At 38.3% G+C, this 23,402-nt stretch overlaps 1 protein-coding gene across 1 annotated transcript in view; it reads left to right on the forward strand.

Annotated features, from left to right (window-relative positions):
• The window catches only part of LOC139124775 (cullin-1-like), a 149,522-nt gene extending 142,967 nt beyond the window's left edge, over positions 1-6,555 (forward strand). Inside the window, exon 11 of the mRNA XM_070690887.1 lies at positions 4,996-6,555. Within this exon, the coding sequence (XP_070546988.1) occupies positions 4,996-5,076 (81 nt within the window). The 3' untranslated portion in view covers positions 5,077-6,555. The remainder of the gene's footprint in view (positions 1-4,995) is intronic.
• Positions 6,556-23,402: the final 16,847 nt, after the last annotated feature.

The following is a 23,402-nucleotide window of genomic DNA, read 5'->3' on the forward strand; positions in this document are numbered from 1 at the left end:
CCCCAAGTCAACTTTATTACAACCCGAATTTCAGATAACGGTTTTCTTTGGCTGTCACACATGTACAGAATTATTCAACTACATGTCTTTTCAGCATGCAGCCGTCCTTCCTCTGCTGTTACAAACCATCTCTTTTGTCCTGATAATAGTGATATGTAGCACAAGTATAATTTCTGAAGCGATTCTATCATACAAAGACATCGGGGATTCGAACAGAATGGAGTTTGAAAAAATGACTGAAAACTCCTCGTTCCAAAGTCAAGGCACTATCTGCATGAATGTCGCAATATCTGTTTACACAGTTTTATAAATACAGCACACTAACATCTTGTGCATCTCCAACCAAATGTGGTGGTTTTTTCATTTATGATTTGTGCAGGTACCCCATTGCCATATTTGTGCACGCGTACGGTTTATGTAGAAAATGCATCGTAGAATCTCAGGAGTGATTCACGAATATAACCTCAAGAATCGCAAGCCAGTACTATCATAGCTTCAAAAATCGTGTAAGGTTGAAAGCAATCGGCATGGGTCGGATTCGACCGGCTTTTCAGTGGTGGGCTACCACACTGTCCCACCGTCTGGGTCAACTTATGATTATGCGTACCTCATGAATACATTTCCATATCTCATGAATATTCCTAGGCGGACGTCGGCGACCCGAGTCTCCGATCGGAGCGCCGCGGAGCGACTTGGCTAGCCGGGCTGTTTGATTTTCACAAGGTCCCTAATTAGAGTGATATATCCACAAATACTGTGTCAAATTTGATAAAACTTGATACAGATGTTGATCTCATATGGAATATGGTCCCGGTGATAATCTGTTAGTGTTAGGATAGTATGCAAAAATGTTAGGCAAAATCTAGTTGATTAATTCCTAGTTGACTCATTTAATGACCTTTTGTAATTAGGATGGCCGCCTACATTGGTTTTATGTTTTTATCACCATTGAACTCATTCTTGGCAATTGAGCGCCACAAAGTATTTTTACCACTGACCTAATTAATGAAGAGGACTCTATCCTCTCTGAGGACTTGTAATCAAAGTACCCATTAACAAGTGGGGACTCTGTCATCAACGATGACTTCTTTTTCAAAATCGCTGGTCAGACAGCTTTAATATTTGGTTTACAGGTCCCTAGGATGACCTTAGTGAGATAATTTCATACAGTCAGGAAATACTTAATTTTGTATCCATGTCTATAGTAGCTTCAGTGACTTTTGCCCTATGTTTGTATTGTAATTATGGGTTTGTATGTGTGTTGTAAAGATCCAAGCAATCTCACCACATACAAAAACTACTGTCTTATTGCAACTGTCTATGGATAACTAGTATACTGTCTGTGCATAACTAGTAGGACTGTCTATGCATAACTAGAAGGACTTTCTATACATAACTAGAAGGACTTTCTATGCATAACTAGTAGGACTGTCTGTGCATAACTAGGACTGTCTATGCATTAAGTAGTAGGACTGTCTATGCATAACTAGTAGGACTGTCTGTGCATAACTAGCAGTAGGACTGTCTATACATAACTAGGACTCTGTGCGTAACTAGTAGGACTGTCTATGCATAGTAGTAGGACTGTCTTTGCATAACTAGTAGTAGGACTGTCTATGCACAACTAGTAGGACTGTCTGTGCATAACTAGCAGTAGGACTGTCTATGCATACTGGTAGGACTGTATAACTAGTAGGACTGTCTATACATACTAGTAGGACTGTCTGTGCATAACTAGTAGGACTGTCTGTGCATAACTAGTAGGACTGTCTGTGCATAACTAGTAGTAGGACTGTCTATGCATAACTAGAAGGACTGTCTGTGCATAATTAGTAGGACTGTCTGTGCATAACTAGTAGGACTGTCTGTGCATAATTAGTAGGACTGTCTGTGCATAACTAGTAGGACTGTCTGTGCATAACTAGTAGGACTGTCTGTGCATAACTAGCAGTAGGACTGTCTATGCACAACTAGTAGGACTGTCAGTGCATAACTAGCAGTAGGACTGTCCATGCATAACTAGTAGGACTGTCTGTGCATAACTAGTAGGACTTTCTATGCATAACTAGTAGGATCTTGTCAAACATTGGAGAACAGAGTCAATAAACAATAAATATTGTCATTATATTTCGGCCATCAAACAATCACTACACAATTTCTTTAGATACTTTTAACTTCCTTCACTCCTACATCATTCATAAACAAAAGGTGATGGTTATGTAATAATAATTGTTTAGAAAAAGAATTTGTAACATTAAATATTCACTGAATTCATTATTTTTTATCATATACCCGTGCCCATATTGCTCTAGATCCTGGGACGTTTACCATAAAATATCAGCTGTTATATTTTACAGTAAACGTCAAGATATTCGTGATAAACATCATTAGATTTGGAGTGTTCCAAAACAACATTTGCAATTGATAGTAAACAATGTGAACAGAATTGTTGCCATTCTCCATCTATGGTGCGATGTCAGCAACATGAAAATGTGAAGGAAATTGAGGAACAAGGAAATTTCATGTTGCTAAATTTGGAGATAATGAGTTGAATCTTCTCATGTTTTTCCATGATTATTTCATTAAAGTTCTCATAAATTTTAGACAAGTAAACATTCTACTATTGGCATGGCATGGTCTTCCTCTGAACAGGTAGTGAGTGACACCTAATGACATTGCAACTCTCAGTGTAAACAAAACAAATGGCTACCTCTCTCCTGTCTGTGCAATGATGGAGTGTGATCAAAATCAGGAGAGATTTAAATCAGAGGAAAGTTTATGATCAGTAACATTTGTAACAATATACTGCACCATAAAATGTTCGTCCGGTGCAACAATTTATTTTGAGTCCTAATATCTTCTTTTGAGATATGAAGAATTGTCTGGTGTGGTAGTGACTTCTGCAAAAAGCAGGTTATATTATGTGCAGGTGGAACGAAAGTAAGCCTCAAAATTTAAGGTTTTTCCTATCATTTTGTAAAATTTTGGGCCTGAGTATATCATAAATTGGTTATTACCAAATGTCGTTTCTTGCATAATATGAGCGTTGATGTTATTTGTGCCTAGTCAGACACTGGCCACTAATGCTGATATGATACAGAAACAGGCAATATTGGGTAATAACTCTGAATCATAATAAATGTTCTAGAAAAATGAGTGGTAGCATTACAGATTCAATGTTGCTATTCTTAAAGCTCCACCAGTTGTGACTTTTGATGTATATGTCAGTATATTTATGTCATCTTTTTTGTCTACCTGTCCAGGATCTTTATTATGTATACTAATATTTGTGCTTTTGTTGAGATGCATTTGCACAGGGAATGTATTTTAAATTACAAATAACCACCAATTAACTGTTTGTTTGTTGTTTATGATTTACATTCTTTAATATGATCAGTTGAAATTTTGTGTATAAACCGGTGTCTTTTATACCATGAAATATGTGTCAAAGTTTGAAATCTATTTTATGGATCATACATATTTTGAAAAATGTGTCAAAGTTTGAAATCTATTGATGGATCAGACATATTTTTATATTCTTTTTGTCATTTTTATCATATTTCGAACACAATGTGTGCATGTTTAGTCCAATTTCCACCCTCATATTTTGTCATTTGTAAATGCATTAGCAGAATTCTTATATCTATAAGTCTAAGACAACTTAAGTTAATCCAAATCTAGCTTGGTCAATGATACCCATTGAAAAGCACCCAAATCGACAATCATGGGAGAGTATGCAATTAATTTTTAGCTCATATTTGGTATGTATATAAATGCCAAAAAGAGCTTATATGGCAAGTCAGTGGCATCTGTATGTCTGTGTGTATGTATTTATGTATGTTTGTATTTATGTGCGGATGTATGTCCGTCACACTCAAAAGCTCCCAAACCGCCGCACCTACCATCTCAGTATTTGGTGTACAGGTAGACCAAGAGGTTGAGATGTGATGTTGTTCAAATGAACATGTCAGTGTCAAAAAATATGCAAATGAGGTAAGAAAAAGGGGAAATCCTGCAAATGTGTGGGAGTGGTTGTATTAACTAAAACAGATTATGAGTATTTCCTTTCATTGTTATGAAATATTACATATTAACAGACCTGCTCAAACTAAGAGGGACTAGCTGTGTTGAAACATTTCTCTGCCATGCATGTTGCTAAGTTGACTGCCAGTACGTAAAGTTTCAGACCTAATTTACTTTTGTCATTCTTGTTTTTCTGGTTTAAATATTTCTTGAATGGACCGATTCAAACCAAATATGAGCACACTGTCCTTGATGGTATTTTTTAATTCCTTGATACATTTTGCAAAATAGCAAAACAAGTGACCTACCTGAAAAATTAATTTTGAACAGTACAGAGCAAGAGCTAAATTTATGTTTGGCTAAATTGTCAATACTAGGAGATTTTAATATTCCATCAAATAATACTTTAAATATCTGAAATCTTGAGTGTAAAAATGGCAAATTTGTTAAAGAAATAAGTTCTCCAATTTATTCAAACCTTTCCTTCTTTTAAATTAAGAATCTTTTACTGTTCGAAGTTTTAATTTTGTGTTATTGTATGCTGACAATGTGAACATTTTATTCATTGCATGAAATTGAAATTTCTTGCAAAGCTAATTTTTGTGAAAAAAAGATTTTTGATTGTCGTTTTGTATAAAATTAATTATGGTGACCCTATCATTCTGTAGATTTTTGCTGTTTTAGTATACCAGATTTCAAAAATCTGATACATCTTTAAGACGTTGTATTTATTTCCTGTCACTGTGATCTCATCTCCAAATTCTCCGTTATTTCCAATTTCTAATTATTAACATTTCATGCATTTCCCAGTACAATGTGGCCACACATTTTTCACCAGTTGGAAAATCACATTTCAGGGATTCAAAATTTTGAAAAAAAATAAAAATTGGTAAATTTGAATGACATCTCTAAGCCTGTACACTAAGAGAATTGAAGTATTCTTAAGCAGCAATTTTTTGATCTCTCTTTCAGAAATGCATTGATATCCTGATAGAAAAGGAATACCTTGAAAGAGTTGATGGTGAAAAGGATACCTACAGTTACCTTGCCTAGATCAACTTACAATATTTGTCAATACACCTACCAAGATCCATCATGGCATTTACTGATAAACTCGCTGCAGTGTGATAATGTCTAGATGCCATGCTCACTGCAGTCAAAACACTAGGATGTTGTGCTTGGCTGACAAACAGGTTTTCATGTGCCTATTCAAACCTAATCCAAAATTATATTTTAGTGCACATGGAATAAAAAAAAATGGATGATTGCTGCACATCCTATGACTACCAACAACCTCTATATTATTAGAGATAAATTCCCAATGTTTTCTCTGGTCAGATTAGTCATACAAGTTTTGATTCTGTATGAGCAGGGAGGACTCTTGAATTTCTCTTTACATTTACATTTCTTTGAAATTAGAAGGTTCATATTTTCTGCAGTGAATATTGTGAAAATTGTTGAAACACGTGGTGTATTAAATCAATGAAGCAGACACTTTGTATCTGTTTTCCCCCAATTTTTTATCTCTTAATTGCTTCTTGTATTACTTTATTTCAATGTTGTCATCTGTAGTAAATACCTTAGTATCTGTACAGTGCATTGAGATTTGATGCAATACAACAGATTATTACAGTGATGACATTTACAGTCTGCTGACCTGTATCAAACTTGCATTGCCTACTTGCTATATGAAATGGTGTACCAACATTCGGTTGTCACTTCAGGATTCAGCAAACACTATCATGAAGATCAAATATTCCAGCATGGTTAAGTGTTATCACTGATGTATTCTGTTGTTATTAGCATTGCAAAAAGATCACTAATATGTAATCATAGCTACAGTGTGTTTGATTTAACCAAAACATAGTCCAACAAACACTTGGAAACATCTACATAATGTTTAAACTTCTCCAATATTTTTTTGCTGTTGAAGAATCTGTTGTAATATAATGTCATGAAACTTAGCATAGAGGGATGTCACTGCAAACTTAGAATGGAAGTCAGTTGCCTTTGTATTTAGTCAGCTTGATTGAAATATTCAAACATCAGTGTTTCAACAGTTGCTAGAATCTTAATTTTTTAGATTTTTTTTTTATGCTATTGGAAAAAAGTGAATTTTTTAAGTTTCTGCCCCAGAAATCATATATGAATGAAGAAATTTATGAAAAAAGATGGTTTGTAGGAAACTTGAAGACAAAATTGAGCAGGTAGTGAAAAATCACTGGTAGCTAAATCTGAATGATGTGAATGACCAATTACACCAGATTTTCCAAGAAGACAAATTTATGTTTATTACCCACTGGAATAAGGTTTGTCACAGGCTTGAATTGGTCAATCTGACTTTTTTTAAATTTCAGTTAGTTGTTCATTTGTATTATTTCAAATAAAAGTCGTACAGGAGAGTTACTTTTCCTTTTTGAGTCTATTTCTTGTTGAGCTGTGAATTTGCTGAACTCTTTCTGTATTTTCTAGTAGTCCCTGGAACTGCAGCAGAAATTAGTGGTGATAGGGCTATAAAACGTATCAAAACCACATGAGTTTGTTCTCTTTTTTATAAAGCTCCCCCTCCTCTTCCTCTAGTCAAACAAACTTGGGGCCAAATGTACTCTAGAGCGTCCAAAGATACCCAGTTCCATTTACTTCCAAAAGACTTTCATTTCAACCGACAGAACCCTACTAATTTCCTGTGTTATTACATGTATATATGTCAATGGAAACTAGTCTTGTAGCCTAGAAAACTTTGTCGTCTGAATGTGTGTATGTGTGTCTGTTGACATCAAAACTTTAGAACCATAGCACTTTCCATCTTAGTATTTGGTGGGCAGGTGCATCAAACAGTAGAAATGTGAATATGTTGAAATGAACAAGTTTCTTGTCTAAAATATACATATGAAGTTTAAAAAAATGAAATCAGTCAAAACACTGAAACTCTTGAATCACTGGCAAGCCCTGTATAATATTTTGTTTGTAGGTGCTTTGCACAAACTCAATACAACTATTTAGCTCTGCTGTCAGCAACGTGGAGCTTATCAAAGGTAGGCTGATTTTCTGTTTGTTGTCCTTTGTCCATCATCAGTTGCCCTCTCCTCTGAAACCACAAGTCCGATGGCTTTGAAATTTGATATGCAGTTCTCTTGGGGTAACCTCACTTGTCTTTGTTCAAATCGTGGTGAAATTTGCATATTTGTGGTTTGGGGCATTTTTTTGCCATTATTATTAAAAAGTTCTCTGAAACCACATGTCCAATTGCTTTGAAATTTGATGTGCAGTTTACTTAAGGTGATTTCAGGTAGATTTGTTCAAATTGTGGTGAAATTTACTTTTCAGCTACTATAGACTATAGTCTATAGAAGCTATTGGGATGGGTATCCGTCCGGCGTCAGTCTGTATGTATGTATGTATGTCCGTTTGTGAGGCGTCCGTCCACTCAAATATCTTGAGAACCGCAGTACTTACTGATTTGATATTTGTTGTGTAGATGAAAAATATGATTTTGAGAAACTGTTTTTTTTTAATTTTTTGATATTGTTGAAAATAGGCAAATTAATTCCAAAAAAGGCGTTTTTGGTAAAAAATCTTCTTCTTCATAACCGCTGGTCAGACAGCTTTGTTATTTGGTATACAGGTCCCTAGGGATAACCCAACTTAGATTTGTTCAAATTGTGATGAAATATGCAAAGGTGTATTTTTAAGGAATTTTTTTGTCATTTTTGGTCAAAATTTGACTTACATTGTATGTAATTCTTGTACTGTATAAACCCTATCAATTCACCCAGAAAAAAATAATTAATATGATTTTAAATAATTGAATTAATTGGGAAATCATCAAAGCCAAAATAATTTTAGTGTAGAATTATCAGAAAGTTCAACTTTTTTTGACAGTTCATAGTGAAATGCCTACCGTCTTGGAGGATTAAAACATGTAAAGGCAACTTTCCTGAATCCCAACTTTGACATATTCTGAACCGTCATTTATTGTGCCCTGTATGTTATCTAAAAGAAATTGCTCATAATAGTTTGTCATGATAGGGTGGTTAGGCTTCAGGCTGTAAATAATGACGGCTCCCTTATATACAACGCATCACAAACTTGATGACAAAGAAAAAAAATTTGCATTGCTACTCCATTTGGAAAAAAAAAATTGATGCAGCTCTGACAGTAGAAAAAAAAAAATTGCTGTCACTGTGACAGGAAAAAAAAAATTGCTCCCATACCCATTTCCTCCATACCCCCCCCAAAATCAAATGGTTGTCCCCTATAATACTACACTTATTCTAACCTCATTATTCTTACACTACTGTTATACCTAATAACCACAAAATTTCAAGAGATGCATACATGATTGTCACTCAACAAACCATTTACAAATATGTCTGCTGCTTTTTTCTCCATATACATATACATGTCCCTTTTCTCATAAAAATGGGCTTAAATCGCAATGTGAAAAATAGTCTTTCAGCTATATGTTGCACATTGACTTCTTGGTCTGTCTAATTCACAGTGAGTGGGGTTGTTGATAAATGCCGATAATGCCAGGCGGTCATTATGTCCAAGTGCCATTGGCTGTATTTTTTCTTATCCAGAGATTATAAACTCTGGCAAGTCTCAACTGATTTTATTCAAAGTTGGTACAAGGACATTGACCTATGTCATGCATATGCACATGATTTGTTTTACCTGAGGATTGAATATGTTGTGTGGCGACCATTTTTTGCTCACGTGTTTACACACGTGAGCATATGTCGCAGCGATGTGTGTGTGTGTGTCTGTCTGTCTGTTGGTCCGATATCTCAAAAACGGCTTATCAGATCAGAATCAAATCTGGTACATATATTCAGTTAGCAAATGGCAAGAACTGATTAGTTTTTGGTGGGTGTGGCTTGCATACTTTTTGCTCATTTGCATAATTAATGATTTTAGAAAAAACGGATATACATTAAAAACGACTACACACAATTTGTTGAGATTTGCTACAAATGTTGATCACACCAAGATATATCTAATCCTCTAAGGGTACATACAGGTGGTAGGGCCACTAATCTGAGGGTATATGTAGAATGTGGAAGCACTAATCTTCTAAGGCTACGTGTATGTGGCAGGGCAACTAATCCAATACGGGTACATATACGTTTTGGGGCCACTAATCCTCTACGGGTACATATACGTGGTAGGGCCACTAATTTGAGGGTACATGTATGTGGTAGGGCCACTAATCCTCTAGGGGTACATATATATTTGGTAGGGCCACTAATCCTCTAAGGGTACATATATGTGGTAGGGCCACTAATCTGAGGGTACATATATGTGGTAGGGCCACTAATCTGAGAGTACATATATGCACAAGCGTACGGAGCGTTTCCTAGATCGTCGTCGGATGGGAAGTGACTGACACTGCACTGTGAGGCCGAAGGCGAACCTCGGTACTGTATAAGAATATTCTTATACAGTATCGAGGTTCGGCCTTCGGCCTCACAGTGCAGTGTCAGTCACTTCCCATCCGACGACGATCTAGGAAACGTTCCGTACGCTTGTGCATATATGTGGTAGGGCCACTAATCTGAGGGTACATATATGTGGTAGGGCCACTAATCCTCTTAGGGTACATTTATACGTTGTAGGGCCACTAATCCTCTAAGGTAATACGTACCATTACATTAGCGATTCCTGTGATTCGTTCAAAAATAATGGGTAATATGATGCAGTGAGATTAAAACATAAGTTTCAGCCAAGTAAAATTTATGCGTGAATTTCAATACCACAACTGAAAAGCGAATATGGTACATGATAACAACAGTCGCGGTTACAAAAATAGTTTGGCGGCATAGTTGACAATGCAACATTGTAAGTGCCTGTCTGCATGCACAGTACACACTTCCACCGACAAAATGCATTGTGGTTTTCCGATACCATTTCTGACGCGAAGGCGCATCTTAGAACTTCACTTGAAAGGTGTTTCTTATGGTGAAATTGCATCGACGACTTGAATCTCTAAATCAGCAGCGCACAGTGTCTGCTGTGAGTACGAGAGAACAGGCCCTAACAGCCGCGATAGACCAGTGCGATTACGCACCAGAGTTGTGGACAACATATCGAGTTCTACAAAAGGCGGTAGCCAAGTATTTACTTACACGAAATCAGAAGAAAACTTTTTGATGATAACGTATGTACGGCCGAAAACGTGCCATCGTATCGCTGGCGACAATCCACCGAGCGATAACCAAATACCTGAGCATGAGTCGAAAGAAAATATCGTCTTGCCGCCGAATCAATGACTCAAGCTATCGAACAATACACACTGGAATTCATAGAAACTGTTTCTGACTACAATATAAATCAAATTCATTGGTTTGATGAGTCTTTGGTGATCCGAACTGCTGGCAATCGTCGTTTTAGACAAGCAGAAATCAGAACACCGGCAGTTGAAATAGCGATCTTTCACTAAACGATCGGGGCTAATGTGCAGCGCTGAATAAGATAAATTCACCAATCAGAGAAAGAGCTTATTCAAGCTGCACATCAGCAGAACGAACGTGAAAAACGGACGAGAACATCGTGTTTCCAAGCATGCCATTGGTCCGCTTTCGTCACATTTGCATGTCTCGTCGTAAATTCTGGCAACCCGGTTGGACGGTGGCCTAATTAATTAGTAGCCGGCGAGGACTTGTCCGTTCCTTTCGTCGTCTCTCGTCTCATTATAATATTCAGACGCTGCTCTGTGTTGCCGCCACGGTAGCGCTTGATTCATGCCTTCCAATCAGATAATAGCTTCGCGTATGACAGGTGGATGGCAGGACTGTGAGTGTCGACATTAATGCACACCTGTCCATCGTGTTCCTGTAAGTCCAGGAATTGTCATTATGAAAGCATGTGGGTGTTACAAGTATTGTAGGCTGCGCAACCTGTTTAACTCGAGTCGTCCCTTGATACATTCACGGCACCTTTAGTCTCGGAAAATTACGTTGCATATCTATCACTTGTTTTGAATGGAATTAAAAAAAATAAGAATTATTTCTTCATTGCTATAATGGCGAGTTTTTAAAATCTATTTGGTGTTCAATGGTCAATCGGTCGGACGAACAAGAAAAAGAAAACTCCATTGAATTGCCCAATTTTGTAATCAAATGATTTTACTTTATGGAATCGTTACAGTCGTGTTGCTTATTTAGCCGTTCAGAATCGCATAACACTGTGAATATTCAGTCTCTGGGACAAGTTTCGGCCATTGTGTCTCCAACTGTCACAAGCAGTATGTCATCGCTTTCTCTTTTGCGACCAAATTCCACTTATATTGTTCTTAACTAGTTTTATTTTTGCCATATAAATGAAGAAAACTACATACCGTTGTTGAATTGTTCGACTAATGGAATATTTATTTATAAACAAAGTACGTATTTTCCTTATTACATTTACTGTAACTGTTGGTTTGAAATCGCTTCTTGTGATTTCTTTAAAACTTAAAAAAACAGAAACTAACTTAGAACCCATAATTTTAGTCCGAATAGCCATTGTTTCCATGACTTCCATAAAAAATTCGCAAACATAATTATTATATAAATATATTCAGTTGATAAAACATTGACTTTCCTAAAATTATTCAAATATTAAAATCAAATTTGTCTAATGAAGTGTTGCATCATGTGGTCAACCAAATCCAGAGTATGTGGCAATCTGTCCATAATGTTTAAATATCGTTCGTAACACTCTCTGATTAGAGTATGGAGAGGACGACGATTCCCCTCATAACCCACATTGTTGGGAATAGGAAGGTATCCACCAATCACGCCATTTCCGTTGCCATGGTTCAACTCTTGACCAGCAATATTGTTGTTGTTGTTGTTGTTGTTGTTGTTGTTCTTGTTGTTGTTCTTGTTGATCTTGTTGTTGGTGCTGCTGCTGCTGTTGCTGTAGTTGCTGTTCAGGGGGAGGAGGAGGTCGTGGGGTTGGAGGAGGTGAGCGTGGTGTCATTCGCTGTCTTCTAGTCCTTTCCTCCGGTGTACCCCTTTCAGCGTACCGGATTTCCCGCTCTCTCACAGTCCACTCACTTTGGAAACAAAATGAAAGAAAGAAATTAGAAATGAAAACATGGTTTTCAAGTGATGATAAAAATAAACAATGAAAACCTACAGAGAAGTGAACTCACTTTTCCACTCGAGTGCGTTCAATATCTCGCACTCTCCTCCGTAGACGGACCTCAGTGCTTCCCCTGTACAACTCCGCAGCGCTATTGTTGAGCCTTGTGACCTCCACAAATGTAATAATCTCCACAAGTGTAATATCAACCGCAATTGTAATAAAATGCACCCATAAATGTAATATCGCCCATAAATGTAACAAAAATCAACCATAAATGTAATAAAAACACCAACCACAAATGTACTAAATGGTAACAATAAATGTAATAAAAAAATCACCCATTAATGTACTAAATCTATTTTGTCGTTGCAATTGAGGAATTAGCCCTTAAATATTGATCTATGTAATAAGGAAAGCAACTCCACACATTATTCATTTCTTAATTGTTTGCGTTTAGTGTGTTTTGCATATTTGAAAGTGTATTTTACGTTTCCCTGTTTTGTGTACAGAACTGATTGGCCATGGCTAGACACAGCTGTAATCTGAACGTCAGTGCAGTCTCTACTCCAGAGTGGGGAAGACTGTATAACACTACGATCCTTTAACGCCGTTTTTTCGAAAATTGCCGTACTTTCTTAATCGATCACCTCAAATTCGTCTTCAGTGGATAAATTGTGTGGAATAATCGATAGATTGTCTGTATTCCTATGTTGTCCCACTTGAAGTTTGTTCCTCCACTAGGGATGCCAGGATGTCTAATTCATACCGTGTTGCTCGGTCCTGCACAGAATTGAAACATCTAAGTCGGTTACTGTGACCAACTCTTTTTGGGTTGGAAGCAGTGGCCGACTGGTTTTGTGTGAGGCCTGGCAGCTAGGCGATGTTGCCGTGAGTGTGTGGGGGTTCGAATCCCGTTTGGGTTATAGTAAAATTTATATTTCTTTAACCTGAGTGGACAGTTCTGCTGGTGGATATTTACTTGTCCCCGAGTCTGTCTGATAGCTCAGTAAAAAAGCTTCGTGCTTTTCCGATTACTATATGTGTGTGTACTGTGTCTGTGTGTGTACTGTGTCTGTGTGTCGTCTGCTCCACGCACACCGTGTTGTTTGGTCGCGCACAGAATTGCAACATCTAAGGGACCGTCTCAGATTGTCGCAGAAGTTCAAGAAACGAAATTAATTCGTTTTGATCAAAACCCCCTCCCCCCTCCCCCTAAACGAAACTTCAAAAGTGCGAAATGTTTATGTCTGCCTGAGGGTACAATGTTGCATTTTGCTATAGCTACTAAAGACGCATTCCCCATGCCACATTACAATTAAAGTAATCGATCAGATTTGACTACTAACAGGGCATTTTACCGCATAAAAGTTTCATTTTATTTTACTTTCCCTTTTTGCATCTGTTCTTTGTCTCTGCGAACACACGCTATTTGTAATTGGTAGGGGCGTAAATAAGCGAGAAACTTTGACAAGGGGGACCAGGCATGTTCAATCATATTAAAAGGACTATGACCAGTTGCATAACATGTGAGAATAAAGACATCAAGTGGTTAGAGCATACGCTTATAAATAGCACATTTAAAAAATGATACTTTGTCTTTGATGAATTTGATAAGTGAAAGGTTTAGGATACAATGTTAGTATTGGTAAATTGTGTTTGGGGCACAAACGAGATGGAAACGGTTACAAATTTGTTGGCACAAGTGTGCAGTTTTTCTTTAATTTAAAATAAAACACGAAAACTTGTGATCACAAAATAAAAGTGCGAAAGTGAAGTTCACTAATTGAATGGAGGTCAAACCCCCTCCCCCCCTAAACGAATAAATTTCGCTTTTTGAACTTCTGCGACAATCTGAGACGGTCCCTAAGTCGGTTGCTGTGACCAACTCTTTTGGGTTGGAAGCAGTGGCCGACTGGTTTTGTGTGAGGCCTAGCAGCTAGGCGATGTTGCCGTGAGTGTGTGGGGGTTCGAATCCCGTTTGGGTTATAGTATAAATTTATATTTGCTCTACTGTGTTCTAGGTAGTGTTCGTATTGTTTTTTACTAGATTGAAATATATGTTCTCGTCCAACATGTTTTGTGTCGTAAGTTTCTGTTATAAGGTTTTATATTTCTCTGTTATTTGTTCTGAGTCAACTGTCATAAACTTTGTGTGGTATCACTGGTTGACGAGTTATTTTGACGCTTACTTATTAGTTTCCAACGGACACCGTCCGGGGGGACTTATAGGTTTGGTCATGTCCGTGCGTGCGTGCGTGCGTGCGTCCGTGCGTGCGTCCGTTCACGCAGATATCTCAGAGATGCCCGAAGCGATTTCATTCAAACTTGGTACAAGGATTACTTCATATGTCATACAGATGCACGTCGATTTGTTTTGTGATACGATCCAATATGGCTGCCAGGCGGCCATTTTATTACGATTTTTTCATGTACAGAGCCATAATTCAGGCATGTTTCAACTGATTTTATTCAAAGTTGGTACAAGGACATTGACCAATGTCATAGATATGCACGTCAATTCTTTTTGTGATACGATCCAATATGGCCGCCGTGCGGCCATTTTGTTACGATTTTTTCATGTACAGAGCGATAACTCAGGCATATCTCAACCGATTATATTCAAACTTGGTACAAGGACATTAACCTATGTCATACATATGCACATCAATTTGTTTTGTGATACGATCCAATATGGCCGCCAGGCGGCCATTTTATTACGATTTTTTCATGTACAGAGCCATAACTCAGGCATGTTTCTACAGATTTTATTCAAAGTTGGTACAAGGACATTGACCAATGTCATAGATATGCACATCAATTTTTTTTGTGATACGATCCAATATGGCCGCCGTGCGGCCATTTTGTTACGATTTTTTCATGTACAGAGCCATAACTCAGGCATATCTCAACCAATTTTATTCAAAGTTGGTACAAGGACATCAACCTATGTCATACACATGCACATTGACTTGTTTTGTGATACGATCCAATATGGCCGCCGTGTGGCCATTTCATTACGTTTTTTCATGTCCAGAACCATAACTCAGACATGTATCAAGCAAATTTATTCAAAGTTGGTACAAGGAGATTGACCAATGTCATACATATGCATGTTAATTTGTTTTGTGATACGATCCAATATGGCTGCTGTGCGGCCATTTTGTTATGATTTTTTCATGTACAAAGCCATAACTCAGGCATATTTCAACCAATTTTAATCAAAGTTGGTACAAGGACATTGACCTACCGTATGTCATACATATGCACATTGATTTGTTTTGTGATTCGATCCATTATGGCCACCATGTGGCCATTTTATTACGATTTTTTCATGTCCTGAACTACAACTCAGACACGTATCAAGCGAATTTATTCAAAAGTATTTTTATCACAGACCTAATGAAGAGGACTCTTATCCTCTCTTAGGACCTGTAATCAAAGCACCCATTAACAAGTGGGGACTGTGTCATCAACGATGACTTGTTATGTAATTATCAGTGTCTAGAACTGCTGTTCCACTTTCCTTATCCAACGGTTTGATCAGTACTTTCGCCGTTTTCTGATAGCGTTCTCAAAGTATTCTTTCTGTGTTTCGGAAAGGAAACCTAGTTTCAGGAAAGTATGGAATAACACTACACTAGTCTTATTAAAGTTATTATTTACTCAGGGCATTGATAAACAAATGATCACATATGCAAGTTCAAGTTTATAACATTTATGGTAGAGTTTTATTACATTTATGGTTAATTTGTTTATTACATTTGTGGTTGCGGGTTGTTACTTAATGGTTGACTATTTTATTAACATTTGTGGTTATTTTATTACAATTGTGGTTGATATTACATTTGTGGAGATTATTACATTTGTGGAGGTTACAAGCCTCCCCGTCTTTCTTCTTAGGAATGTTACAATATTGCTGTAGTTGTTGTCATACATTCTAATGCCTCGAAAATCAAATTTCGTTCATCTTCGAGAACTCGGACACCAGCAGCTCGCGTACGTTGTTGCTGTCCAGCCATCGTGATAAATGAAGTAATGTTTTTATTAATTTTGCTGATTACTGATTAACATACAGGTGCGACTTTAATGAAAATGGAACTCTGAATAACCAAACAATTTGAAAGATGTAAATTGATGAAACAACGTTTGATAAAGCCACAGACAAATAATTGTAAAGCTAAAATGCCTGACGTCCCGACCTTGCTGCAGCAATTTTTACGTTTGTTATGCATCACCGTGCGTTTAATACACTTTATCACGCTACCCGTACCTCCAGGAACACTTATACTAGCATTTATGTACGTTCCATGATACGCGCCATGCTGATGTTATTGAAGACAGCTCTCCCGCTGTTAACTGTAACCACACTGCCGCTGCCTCCACCAAACCCGACATTTTACACTTTAATGTTCCCATTAAGTGTAATCGGTGAGCATCGGGGAAGCCGCGATGTATGGAGTGACTTAGTACGGTACCCGACCTTGTTCTTGATGCAAACTGGCGAAACTAAGGAGTCGATGGATAAGATTGTCACCGATCTGTATCCAAGGTTAAACTGTTCTGAGCGTCGAGCGATGACACCAAGAAATCGAATCTTGCTGGTACTGATCTGGTTAAGAAAGTACCTAAATGGAGATACACTGGCATCATGGTTTCAAGTTAGCATATCAACCGTTTCCAGAGAAATTACCCATTTGGTACCCTTGTTGTGGCACTATTTCAGAGGAATGGTGAGATGGCCTTCAAGGGAGGATATCGAAACTCTCCGAGGACACTGGGAGTTTTTTCCAAACGCAATAGGCACCATTGACGGTACGTTGCACGAAATATATCGTCCAACAACGGACCACAACACAACTTTTACAGCGGACATTCTCGATATCATGCGATGAGTACCCAATTAATTTGTGACAACAGTGGAAATATAATATATCTAGAGTCTGGATTTTTGGGCCATTTAAATGAGAAAGGACAACTTCAGATGCTGCCAGGCATCGGCTCTGGACTTGAATTGGATATTCCGAATGACACATAGTTATTAGCTGATCATGGATACATGAACAAGTATCCGCTTCTGACAAGTTTCCAGAGAGTCAGCTGGTTGGCGAGAATCGAATGGATCGGATGATATTCAATCGTGAATTTAATCGGTGTCGCATTAACATGGAGTATGTGATATCATATTTCCAAGACCTATAAAGCTACAAAAGAACTGTACCGCCAACCTCGTTGGTTCATGCCTGTAGTTGCCGATGTGTGTGCCTTTCTCGCCTAGCGCCACATTAATTAGTGAAAACTTCGTAGTGCGAAGACTTCGCTAGGGAAACAGTGTCTATTTGGTTCTTTTTTGCCTGGTTACTAATAGGCCTATATAGGCCTAAGTGAATTAAAACCATCGCTACTATCACCGTATATTGTGCGTGTAATAGGTATGTTTTATCTTAGCAAAAATGAATGGTTTACCTCCTGGCCTGTGGAAGTCGTGCTACTCACGATGTAAACCCTATCATCTAACCGCTAATCCAAGGTTCCAAATATATATAACCCTAACATGACAATTTACCCCCTCCCGTCGACCGCATCAGTGAACGGTCCCTTTTTGCAACTATTTCTGTCAATTGTCTTGTCCGTCGCACAAAGCAGTGCCCGGATATTATAATGAGAAGACGAAAGGAGCGGACGAGTGCTCGTCGGCTACTGATTAATTAGGCTACTGTCCTACCGGGTTGCAGAATTTGCAACGAGACATGCAAATGTGACGAAAGCGGACCAATGGCATGGAGTTGGAAACACGACGTTCTCCTCTGTTTTTCACGTTCGTTTAGTGAAAGATCGCTACTACAACGGCGTGCATCGAACGCTACGTACACGATTAACCTTGCCAGTGCTACGCGCCAGTGAGGAGACAATCCCCGTTTAACCATCAGGTCAAGACCACAATCAGACACAGGATGTCGGAGATAAACGTCGCAGGATGTCGGAGATAAACGTCGAACTTTATTACGACTGGTACAAGACTAACACAACTACAACATTGCGATGCGGAGAGAGAGAGAGAGAGAGAGAGAGAGAGGGAGACGCATGCGCATAACAACTAAGTAAAGAGTAAAGAGTCGACGCGAGAGGGCGACATAACAAACCAACAACACATAGTGGCGTGTGTACGGCGCCTGACAAAATGTGCTTATCTGACAAAACTCTTTTTAGCAATAACCTGGGGAGTTACTTTAGCCAGCCCCCTTGTACTTCATGCGCGTGGTACATGTCGCTTCGCGCTTCGTACGATGTTTGTGTACACGTAGTGTGCCAATTTAACGTTAATACGAAGTCTACTATACGAATGATTTTGTTTCTGTAAACTACTCTCAAATTGTTGACATGTAATTAATTCATTTGTATTGTGGCTGTTCTTCCATCGGCCGGGCTCGGGCTCGCGCTCGCTCGCTGTACTGTAGTCGAGACCATGGAGATAACTCCGTATTGCAATATGTACAGTGTAGGTGCTTTTCTTCTCATCCACTTGCATGCTTATCGAGTATAATTTATGTTCTTAAATGGCAAAATGAGCGATCGAGGAAGGTGATGAAAAACAAAAACACAAGTACTCTGCTTGCCATTCACGTGCATTGTGGTGATTTTTATACTCCTGCCACCGTGAGAGCGGACGACCTCATGTGACCTCGTGCCCTCTCCTCTACCCCTTAAGACCGCCTGTATGTGTTGATCGATGTATACAGAGTGATTAATTGAGGTGCTCGGCGATTTTACGCAATCAATGAAATTTACTGTATTTTTTAATTATTATATGGCTATTTTGTGATGTTTGTGATTTTAGACTGCTCTAATTAAGATTTCGTTTGTGTGTTTTTAACAGACGAAGACTTTCCACAAATGAGTAAGGCTAAAAGCAGTAATTAGTTATTTTTGTCAGATAAGCACCTTTTGTCAGATAAGCGCCGTACAGGCGTGACCACTTTTTTTCTCTACACAACAAGTCCGCACGCCTGAAAGAAAAATAGGAAAGAAACTACAAACTACGGTCAACTGCCCAAGACACAAGGGGGGAACGCGTAGAACTTTGCCGCAAAGCAACTCAAAGTCAAGAGTCAAGTCACTTAAGTGTCAAGGGAGCTTCTATTTGCGTGAAGATCATCTGCAGTTGGCATCATGGGAGGTGTCAAGAAAGGGACCGCAACCTGGAAGTGGTCACGGAACATTGTCGTTAAAGGCTGGCTCTGATGAGGAAGGAGATGGATCTGTCCTCTCCATTATGAGAAATGCCACAGTCCTTACGAAGCTGGTTGTCCTCGACAAATGCTGTCAAGCGTTGAAAAAGGGGTCCCCTGGCCGCTCGTCGGGTTGAAGATGAATGTCACAAAAGTCCAGAAGATGTGCTCCGGTGGACTGAAATCCATAGTGAAGACGTACAGTTTGCAAATATGGTCCACTGATCTTGACTTTCTGACTATTTTGTTACGAGAGATGATGGAGCAATAGTTAGCGATCTGACCCTTTTGTAGTGTTGTACGACCTGAAGCAGCAGAGGTGTCTTCGTCATCGTCGTCGCTAAATCCTCTAAGAGGAAAAGACTTGGTTTTGGCTTTCCAAGTGGTGCTCTCTTCCAAAAACAGTGCAAAGTGTAGCTGAGATTTTGGCGCCAGCTTTCTGACTTACTCAGGCGCCACTGCCTTGGAGCGCGGTGGAGCACGCCAGCTTTCTGACTTACTCAGGCGCCACTGCCTTGGAGCGCGGTGGAGGTTCGCCATGCTGAGTGTAGCCTGAGTGTCCGAACGTCCGTGATACCCAGTAATATTATAGTTACTGACTGGCTGTCCACCTATGCGTGAAGTTTAGACGGCAGCTGGTACGGAAAGGGGGGGGGGGGAAAGGTCGGTTCGAAAAGCTTCATTATTTTGTAAATGGCGTGAAGGTCCGTAAATCGCTGCCACCACGCCAGTGAGGAGACAATCCCCGTTTAACCGTCAGGTCAAGACCGCAACCAGACACAGGATGTCGGAGATAAACGTCGAATTTATCACGACTGGTATAACACTAACACAACTACAACATGGCGATGCGGAGGAGAGAGAGAGAGAGAGAGAGGGGGGAGAAGCATGCGCATAACAACTAAGTAAACGCGACGCTGACGCGAGAGGGCGACATAACAAAGCAGCACCACATAGTGGCGACGGGTGTCGATCATCCGATGTGATCATTGGCCCACCAAACGGGTTGGCGTTACTGAACTCTTTCTATGAGGCTGTTCAATTGACAGATAGTTTTGGAAATCCGTGTTTGGCCGTCGGTGACTGTGTGATTATGGATACTTGCGTTAGGCTCAATTGGAGTTTGTCTTGTAAAAGTTGCTGAATTTGAGTTAGTCTTGCATAAATCACTCAATTGGAGTTTGTCTTGTACAAATCGCTCAATCGGAGTTTTTCTTGCACAAATCACTCAATTAGGGTTTGTTTTGTACAAATCGCTCGATCAGCTTTTGTTTTGATACAAACCACTCAATTAGATTCTGTTTTGTACAAATTACTCAAAAGGAGTTTCTGTTGTACAAATAACTCAATCGGAGTGTCTCTTGCAAAAATCACTCAATTGGAGTTTTTTTTTCGAAAAATTGATGAATTTTAGTTAGTCCTACAGAAATGACTCGAGTAAGTCTTGTACAAATCGCTCAATTGGTGTTAGTCTTAAAGAAATAACTCAATTAGAATTTTTGTAAAAATTGCTAAATTTGAGTTAGACTTGCATTAATCACTCAATTGGGGTTTTTCTTGTACAAATCGCTCAATTGGAGTTTTTTTTGCAAAAATCACTCAATTAAAGTTTGTCTTGTACAAATCGATCGTTTGGAGTTTGTCTCGTACAAATCGCTCAATTGGAGTTTTTCCTAAAGAAATGAGTCAAAGTGAGTTAGTTTTGTACAAATCACTGTTACAGTTTGTCTTGAAAAAGTTGCTGAATTTGAGTTAGTGTTGCATAAATCACTCAATTGGAGTTTATTTTGTACAAATCGCTCAATTGGAGTTCTTCCTGCACAAATCATTCAATTGGAGTTAGTCTTGTACAGATCACTCAATTAGAGTTTGTCTCGTAAAAATTGCTAAATTAGAGTTAGTGTTGCATAATCACTCAATTGGAGTTTTGTCTTGTACAAATCGTTCGATTAGGTTTTGTCTTGTAAAAGTTCCTGAATTTGAGTTCGTGTTGCATAAATCACTCAATTTGAGTTAGTCTTGTACAAATCACTCAATTAGGGTTTGTCTTGCAAAAATTGCTAAATTTGAGTGTCTTGCATAAATCATCACTCAATTGGAGTTTGTTTTGCACCAATCACTCATTTAAAGTTTGTCTTGTACAAATCGATCGTTTGGAGTTTGTCTTGTCAAATCGCTCAATTGGAGTTTTTCCTAAAGAAATGAGTCAAAGTGAGTTAGTTTTGTACAAATCACTGTCAGTTTGTCTTGTGAAAGATGCTGAATCAAGTTAGTGCTGCATAAATCACTCAATTGGAGTTTGTCTTGTACAAATCACTCAATTGAAGTTTTTTTTGCACAAATCACTCAATTGGTGTTAGTCTTGAAGAAATCACTCAATTAGAGTTTGTCTTGTACCTGTCTTGTACAAATCGATCGTTTGGAGTTTGTCTTGTCAAATCGCTCAATTGGAGTTTTTCCTGCAGAAATGAGTCAAAGTGAGTTAGTTTCGTACAAATCACTGTCAGTTTGTCTTGTACTTGATGCTGAATCAAGTTAGTGCTGCATAAATCACTCAATTGGAGTTTGTCTTGTACAAATCACTCAATTGAAGTTTTTTTGCACAAATCACTCAATTGTGTGTTAGTCTTGAAGAAATCACTCAATTAGAGTTTGTCTTGTAAAAATTGCTCAATTTGAGTTAGACTTGCATTAATCACTCAATTAGAGTTTGTCTTGTACAAATCGCTCAATTGGAGTTTTTTTGCACAAATCACTCAATTGGAGTTAGTCTTGAAGAAATCACTCAATTAGAGTTTGTCTTGTAAAAATTGTTAAATTTGAGTTAGACTTGCATTAATCACTCAATTGGAGTTTTTCTTGTACAAATCGCTCAATTGGAGTTTTTTTCGCACAAATCACTCAATTAAAGTTTGTCTTGTACATTAATCAATTCGCTCAATTGGAGTTTTTCCTGCAGAAATGAGTCAAAGTGAGTTAGTTTTGTACAAATCACTGTTACAGTTTGTCTTGTAAGAAGTTGCTGAATTTGAGTTTAGTGTTGCATAAATCACTCAATTGGAGTTTGTCTTGTACAAATCGCTCAATTGGAGTTCTTCCTGCACAAATCATTCAATTGGAGTTAGTCTTGTACAAATCACTCAATTAGAATTTGTCTTATTAAAAAATTGCTGAATTTGTGTTAGTCTTGAATAAATCGCTCACTTGGAGATTGTCTTGTACAAATCGCTCGATTGAAGTTTTTTTGTACAAATCACTCAATTGGTGTTAGTCTTGAAGAAATCACTCAATTAGAGTTTGTCTTGTAAAAGTTGCTAAATTAGAGTTAGTATTGCATTAATCACTCAATTGGAGTTTGTCTTGTACAAATCGCTCAATTGGAGTTTTTTTTTGCACAAATCACTAAATTAAAGTTTGTCTTGTACAAATCGCTCAATTAGGGTTTGTCTTGTTAAAATTCCTGAATTTGAGATTGTGTTGCATAAATCACTCATTTGGAGTTAGTCTTGTACAAATCACTCAATTAGGGTTTGTGATGAAAAATTGCTGAATTTGAGTAATAGTCAGGTCGGAAGGTAGGGTTCCCATGCACCCCATGGATGTATTTTTTTAATCTACATTTTTGTAAACCTTAGGGTCTATATTTAACCATTTTGATGTTCCCAAAATCAAATCGTGTCCCATGGGGTTCATTTGGCGCCATCTTTGCCGCCATCTTGGATTTCAACAATGGGGTAGGGGTCACGTATTTACCGCTCGACGGAAACAGAAACAATAACTATAAACGTTACATTTTTAGAAAGCCAAGATACTCATACAACGGGGTATAAGCGAAAGCCAAGAGTATCGAATGTGTTGAAACGTAAGTGGGCCCTATTCAGTAACAAGTAGCTTACAGGTACACTTTGAAGATTACTTAACAGGCCAAAATACCGAGTGTTGAATTCCTTCAAAAGCGGCAACGCCTGGAAAGACACTGCGGCAACCAATTTATCACCCTGATCTCTAACTATTTACCTCTGCACGGGACTCAAGACAGTTGTACATCACAAACTTAAGAGAGCGATCGAAGACGCTACA

This window comes from Ptychodera flava (genome assembly GCF_041260155.1).
Source record: "Ptychodera flava strain L36383 chromosome 23 unlocalized genomic scaffold, AS_Pfla_20210202 Scaffold_24__1_contigs__length_23054250_pilon, whole genome shotgun sequence".
Lineage (NCBI taxonomy): Eukaryota > Metazoa > Hemichordata > Enteropneusta > Ptychoderidae > Ptychodera > Ptychodera flava.